Source organism: Haliotis asinina, chromosome 9 (assembly GCF_037392515.1).
Source record: "Haliotis asinina isolate JCU_RB_2024 chromosome 9, JCU_Hal_asi_v2, whole genome shotgun sequence".
In the NCBI taxonomy this organism is placed as follows: Eukaryota; Metazoa; Mollusca; class Gastropoda; order Lepetellida; family Haliotidae; genus Haliotis; species Haliotis asinina.
In genome coordinates, this window is record NC_090288.1 from 6362505 (window position 1) to 6370103 (window position 7599).

Consider the following 7599-nt stretch of genomic DNA (forward strand, 5'->3'; position numbering starts at 1 on the left):
ACAGTTACACAACTGGATTTCTTTCTTAGGGTTTCTTTCAGTTTCAGTTTTGAATAAAAGTTTATCCCGATTATATTTCATTTCATTTGTTAACATGCATCTTTGAAATTTTGTGATTCTGGGTCTTGTGACTATCGACAGTATGAATATATGACGATGACGATGGCGATGACGATGATGATGATGATGGTGGTGGTAGTGTTGTTTTTGATGATGATGATGATGATGATGATAATGATAGCGATGATGATGATGATGGATGATGAATGATGGTGATCTGAAACCTGTTTGGTTGTAATTCCAATTTGGTTCATACCACAATACATATTATAAAGGAATGAAGACATAAATATAGTCAACAGTTGTGATCCCATTACCTCGTCTTATTCTCACTGATTCCTCGTCGCTTTCTCCGGGAGACATGAGTTCGGGAGACCCAAAGCCGATGACGTTGCCATCGTCATCTCGCAACACCTTACGCCTGTAACGTCTCCGCGTGCCCCCTTCACTGACGTCACTGATAACGGAATATGTACGAGTCACGTCTTCTGCCACATCCCGCGCCATACTTAGGCGGTCAGGGGAAGAAGATCCGTCGCTGCTTAGTTTGGCCTCGAGGTCATCGGCAATATCTTTCCGTTTCTTTTTCCAGTGTCTCTTTTTACTTCCGTCGATGTCCTCACCTAGAATTTCCTTTGCTTTCTTTATGTCCTCGTAATGTTCTAACATGTCCTCGTCACATGACTCACTGTCGCTGTAAGTTCCGTCCTCGTGACGTTTTCGACGTTTCACGTGACGCGTTCCGCCGTCACTCACATAGGAGTAGTAACTGTGGGCACTATTTAATATCTCACGCGCTTGGGCCATTTCCTGCTGCATTTGTTGTTCTCGCTCTTCTCGTTGTAATCGTCGTTGCAATCGTCGTTCCTTCCCACTGAGATCCTGGAAAATAATCAAGAAAACATATTTAGCAATATCTTCATGCCGCTGTTATTTCATATGGCAGCTGCATGATTTACGAATAATCTTCCCGCAGCCATAAGACAGTGGGTGCGTTCAGTTTTACGACGCACTCAGCAATATTCCAGCTATTGTGGCGCCGTTCTGTAAATAATCGAGTCTGGACCTGACAATCCAGTGATATCAACATCATGAGCATAACTTTTCCTAACTGGGATACAATGGCACGTGTCAACCAAGTCAGAGAGCCTGATTATCCGATCCCGTTAGTCGCCTCTTATGACTCTTGTGTTTTTGCCGGTGACAAAACGCACAGTTGCAGTCTGGTCAGACAAGAAATTGTTTGTTTCGTAAAGAACATTTTTTTTGACGGACAATACATGTCAAGCGAACAATACATTACATAAGGGCAAAATGCTTTCTCTGAAACAGCTTACGATGAAAAGAAAAAGTGACATGTCAAGGTCCAACTCTTCGATGTAAAGCACGAATATTACCTTCTCGCTGTCATAGGATTCGCTGTCACTATAGTTGCCATCAGATCGTCGTCGACGTCGTCGTACCCGGCGTGTCCCACCCGGACTGTACACACTCCGGTAACTGTAGTCGCTGTCGCTGCCGGAGTTACGCCCACCTGACTTGTACTTTGCCAATTGTTCTTTCGTCATGTTTCGACCTTCCGGCGTCTTCAAACCACGCGCCTTCTTCCCAGCTCTAACATCTCTGCTGTCACGCCTAGCCTTGCTGTCACGCCTAGCCTTGCTGTCACGCCTTTCTTCTTTACTGAAAGTGTGAATGTGTTAGGGTTACAGATTCCCTGAACTGTACTTGAAATATATCATGAAAAAAGCTGGAGATATTCCATTTTAGGAGCATACCACTAGCCAATGGCAATGCATATGAGAAAAAGTAATGTATATCCATACAGATGAAACATTTCCAAAGGAAAGGAATAAACTGTCACATTTGCCTGTAATTTCAATTCTATTTACCACCTTTACGCCGTTTTCAGCAATATTCCAGCAATATTACAGCGGGGTACACCAGAAATGGGCTTGACAAATTGTACCAATGTAGGGAATCGAACCTGTCTTCAGCTTGACAAGCGAAAGCCTAACCACTGAGATACCCCAATGCTCCTTGATTTTGGATGAAACTTAAGTGATGCAGATCTAAGACGTTTAATACTTTCGTTGGACCCTAGATCGCGTATAAGGTTGTGACCAAGTAACATAAAAATCAGTGTCACTTGCCCGCTAGCCTGTGGCTAGTACAACTCCACTCGGGCCTGTAAATCTCCACAGTCACTGCTCCGAAAGGCTGGTGAATTTTCATGACTGTATTTATAAAACTTTTTTTGTAATCTTTAGCTTAGTTTCTATGATTCGCACGCTGATGAAAGTCCATACTCCAGATTTCAATGAAAGAACGAAAGTTTCTGAGACAAGGGTGCTGAAACACACCAGTACCATGTTTGGGAGAAACGAGGTTCCACTGTTGATGAAACTTACCTTTTAAGCAACTTCCCCTGCTTCGTATTCCGGCGCCCGTTGCCATCAACTGTGAAGATAAAACGAAAACCATGATTATTTAGTTTTTTCCTTGGGGCAGAGAAGGGGCACCAACAATGGCACCACAGCCATCATAGCCATATCAAAGCTTTACGAATACTTTTATACAGCTCCGGTTGCTCCAAGCTCGTGGTGATCGTGGGTCGTTATAAAAGCAGAATTCGTTTCATCAAATAGATCTGGCATCAAGTATAGAAGTCAGCTGATAACATCTAGGTTATCGGTTTGTTCGGTTTGAAATGACAGGTTCTCTGATGAAAATGATCCACCACGGTACCATGGAAAATTAAGCCTTTGAACTTGGAAACACATTACAAACTTAAACTTAGGAAATCTTCATTATTTCATCTACGCGTTAAAAGCTTGGACAAACTGAAGTGAAACCGTTTCGAAAATGTGAAGTACAATCTTTGTCGTAAATACACTAACGTTGTTGCAAATGAGAAAATAGTAACTTGGTATCATGTACAGGCTTACCCATTTAGCTTTCGTGTTAAAAAAAGACGTTCCGTGAGATTAAAGAGATGGGTCATGCCCTTTACGTCAAGGAGATGCTGATGACTGCACCCCATGGAGACTGATTATACACGGCTATACTTACGTATACGCTATGTTGAATACAGATTATTTTACGTGAAGTATATCATCTAAGTATGAAAGGCATCAATCCATCACCAGAGTATAAAATAACATCGTCTATTGGACAATCCAGTTCACATCCACCGTGCAACATTATCCAACAAACCTTTATAGTGTCTATTCACAAGATGCAATAGCACAGTAAACGAATACGGGAACATTAATTCACGCAAAAAATGCGTAATGTTTTTTAATGTAAATATTGCTACAGTGAGTATCCATCATGCATATTTTTCATCTTACGTGTGAACGTTCTTGTGTGTGTTGATGGCCCGATAACGCTGCTCTTGTGAGTATGTCCCGAATACGAGATCAATCAAATTTAATCAGTTTGCCGATTGTAACGTATCGCTTGATTGATCATGCATTCAACAACCCCTTCCTCTAAAACATTTAATTCTGATTCACACCGTCAAGTGCGTTTTATTCAATTATGGACAGAAAATAATCTGAAATGTCCTTTTATGAATAGCTTCAAAAAGCTGATTACATTAAAGCGCTCATCTGCAAGGTGCGATTGTCCAAGTTGTATTAACTTTAAGATACGGGCGGTTATATCCCACAATAGAAGTTAATACAACGGCGGAGGACGTGTGTCTTATCAATGTAATATTCTTACGCGTAGAAGTAATAGTGATGTCTAGAGCTCCCATTTGAACGCATCGAGACTCATAAACTGCGGAGTCCTTTTCCTGTAATTTAGAAATGTGTGTGGGACTTTTGAATTGATCGCCATTAATCTCCGTCGATCTAGTACGACAGCTATGATATACAGTGCAAGTGGCAGCTTATAATGGAAGCATTTCGAAGTGCCTGGATTTAATTACAGCATTAATCGGTCAATCAAATGGTAAGTAATCGATAAAAGGCAATAAATTCTCGTCTAATCGAAGTCATCGCCTCCGCGCTGTGTCTTCCTGTTGTAAATCTCTACCAAAGCGAGACAATAATGCGTTAATGCGTCTGCGCTAATCGTACTGAGCGCCATCTAGGCGGTCTAAGGGGAATAACTCTTACAAGACGTTGCATGGACCGATGGATTCTGCAGCCATTAAACTGAGTGATTGTGTTCATGATAAGATTGTCATCACATACGGTAATGACTCTCATGTTGAGAAAATAAAAACATTCCTTGTGTGGAAAAAAACCAGATGAAACAAAAACGCTTGATTTGAACAAATATTGCAGCAGTGTGCTTCAAAATGAGCTCTTGACACTAATGGAGAGTTCAGTCTAAACATTGCTTCGTCTCTAGCGCTATGTTTTCCCTATTGGAACTGATAACACTCAGCACGTTGATTCTATTTCTTTATTTAAACTTGCTGGTCTCAGGGGCCATCTTCAACAGAGGGACTTCTGTTTGGAGTGATAACAGTATCAGAGGGCCGACCCACTCGTCTTGAAATTATTAGGGAATAAAGACCTTCTCTTCATTTCGTACGTTCAAAACAAAACCACGATGCTAAATCGCGTTCCATTCATAGCGAAACGTTATTACTAAACCAGTCGTGAGAATGTGATAAGACAGATGTAACGAAATTTGAAATCAAATATTATTTCTTTAACAAATACAGACGTGATAATATTTGTCCTTATGAGGTTTGTAAGTCAACAACAGAGATGTTGTGAGTAATCCAAATGATATTTCATGTATATTGACCTGAAGTTTGACGAAATTGTTTCATTTGTCTGTGTGATGTATGCGTCGCACGTGCACGTTGTCATGACTATAGATGATCACGTGACTAATATGTCTCGGTCTGTTACAGGTTTGTACTACTCGTTCCAAGATTAGATATTAATTATAAAATCTGAAATCAAATACATATAAACAAGTTTACGTAAGGTTAAAACTCTGTGGACAAACATGTATTTTACTAAACAAGAAAGTCGATCCTGACTGTTTGAGGACATTCTCTTTCGTTCCCTCTCTCTAATATATGCAGTACATTCACCTCGATTTGCCTAACGGTTGCCATCGCATTCGGAATATACAAACCTGAATTGTTTTCATCAAATCAATGATGTAATGATCTAATATGTACGATGTTGTCCGAAGATAGAGATCTAGGGAAAACTACCCTAGGTGGATAAACTCTGGTGTTCATACGGATTCGCATTAATACATAGGTGTACGCTAAACGCCGCAATGTTCCAGCTATATGGCGGCTGTCTGTAGATAACCGAGTCTGGACCAGACAGTCCAGTGAACAACATGATCATACGCATTTGGCAACCGACGAAATGTGTCAACCAAGTCAGCGAGATTGATATGAATGGGTTACTGAAGTTCAGTTCTCACCTGCATCTAAAGAACAGGCACAATAGGTAGTGTCGTGGGTGAATTCGAACCCAGATTGGTTTCAATACGTGGAGTGCAGTGGATCGCACGCATGTAATAGTTCTCTGTTATAAAAACCAAAATGTTTCAATTCCGAACTTTTCATGCTTGTTAATTATATTGAGACGAAACATGAAACTCAAAAGTTATCTGAGTTCACGTGATTACAAAAGTATGCTTTTGAACCTAAAACGCAAAATGCCCCGTCTGTTAGATCTTTTCTATTGATCCCTGTCTGAAAGCGACAGCCAGCTGACAGTGTCACAGATGCAGAAGTAAAGAATGGGTATGATTTGATGCCGTTTTTCTTAATATTCCAGAAATATCTGGGCGGCGGACACGTTCAAGATGTATTACAACCAGATATTGACCTCTATGACTCTACCAATAGTAGTTATTGACATAGTCCACAGTGAGCATGTGTTTAGTTTACCGAATACATCAAAAGTGCCATATATTCTGTTTAGTAATATTGCATAAGTGAGTGGAAGAACACGTGTTTAAGCATGAATGTGAAGACGTGCAAATCTGTGAATAAAACCAAGAACATGGTGGTGCTGTTGATGTGAGTGCGCCCGTGAAGACGTGCAAATCTGTGGATAAAACCAAGAACATGGTGGTGCTTTTGATGTGAGTGCGCCCGTGAAGACGTGCAAATCTGTGGATAAAACCAAGAACATGGTGGTGCTTTTGATGTGAGTGCGCCCGTGAAGACGTGCAAATCTGTGGATAAAACCAAGAACATGGTGGTGCTTTTGATGTGAGTGCGCCCGTGAAGACGTGCAAATCTTTGGATAAAACCAAGAACATGGTGGTGCTGTTGATGTAGGTATACATGGTAGTCATTCGGAGCGTTCATTGCAGGTTAGTCTTCCTACAGCGGAAGCTGTTACGCTAATAAGGATTCAAGGTAATGATTAAACTTTCCGGCTTCTCACTGGTAATCTCGCGATAGGTTGGCGTAAAGTAGATTCTATCTTGAAAGTTGTAGCGTGGGTTTATGAGTTTAGAAACGTGCAACGGATACATAATTATCTTTTAGTGTCAGTGAGTGAGTGAGTGAGTGAGTGAGTGAGTGAGTTGGGTTTTGCGCCGCTTCAAGCAATATTTCTGAAATATCACGGTGGGTACAGAAGAAATAGGTTTCACACAATGTACCCATGTGGAATCGAGCCTGGGTCTTCGCCGTGACGAGTGAACGTTTTAACCACTGGGCTATGTCGCCACCTGCAGTGTCAATGATCTATTTCTAAGATCAGTACCATTAGCTGAACAAACTTCTAGATATAGAGTGTTTTACGTGATGGCGGCACTGGTCGTGTGATAACAGTAACTGTTTATTAACATCAGGTCGCTTGATAACAGTTCAATAACATCAGTTTGTGTGATAATAGTTAAGTAACATCAGGTCGTGTGATAACAGTCTCTTTTGTAACTTCAGGTAGAGCAATATCAAATTTGTAACTTCAGACCAGCTCAATAACACCAGATCGTGCGATAACACCAATGAGCTGTCTGGTGTGCAATAACAGTTCAATAACTTCAGGTCGTGCAATAATAGCATTGTAACTTCATGCCGTGTGATAACAGTTCAGTAACGTCAAGTCATCTGATAACAGCCTTTTTTGTAACTTCACCGCGTGCCAAAATAATCAGAATAACATCAAGATGCGCGAAAACAGCAAAGTGTCATGGCAGCCCAGTGAAAATCAGGAGATGCGTTTACAGCTCAACATCATCAACTCATGCGATAACAACTTCAACTTCAGGTCATGCGAGAACAGTTCAGTAACACCGGGTCATGCGAGAACAGTTAAGTAACACAATTTCATGCGAAAATAGCAAAGTAACATCAGGTCGTGCGATTAAAGAAAGTGCTATCAGGTTTGCGATGGCGGTTCAGTACCATCAGATCGTGCAATAACATCTCACTACAATGCTATCGTGCGGTAACAGATCAGCAAAATCTTACCCTGTTGTATCATCTATGTACCATCAGGCCATGCAAGTGCTTGGTGAATGCTTGTAGAACAATTGCAAAACACATGATTGTAATTCATGGTTGTTAAACACAAAAGACTCCACTGA

At 41.0% G+C, this 7599-nt stretch overlaps 1 protein-coding gene across 1 annotated transcript; it reads right to left on the reverse strand.

The window, feature by feature from the left end:
* Positions 1-131: 131 nt before the first annotated feature.
* Positions 132-1628, reverse strand: LOC137296522 (uncharacterized). Its single transcript, XM_067828322.1, has 3 exons — positions 1458-1628; positions 378-942; positions 132-277 (listed from the first exon to the last, which is right to left on the reverse strand). Exons 1-3 carry the CDS (start codon positions 1626-1628, stop codon positions 132-134), a joined length of 882 nt encoding a protein of 293 aa, XP_067684423.1.
* Positions 1629-7599: the final 5971 nt, after the last annotated feature.

Excerpts from the sequence above, each read along its gene's own strand:
- LOC137296522 (XM_067828322.1), bottom strand. The coding sequence starts at position 1,628 with ATGACGAAAGAACAATTGGCAAAGTACAAGTCAGGTGGGCGTAACTCC. Across the intron at positions 943-1,457 it reads AATCCTATGACAGCGAGAAG|GATCTCAGTGGGAAGGAACG; the intron begins GTAATATTCGTG and ends ATTATTTTCCAG. Across the intron at positions 278-377 it reads ATCAGTGAGAATAAGACGAG|ATCACCATCATTCATCATCC; the intron begins GTAATGGGATCA and ends AACAGGTTTCAG.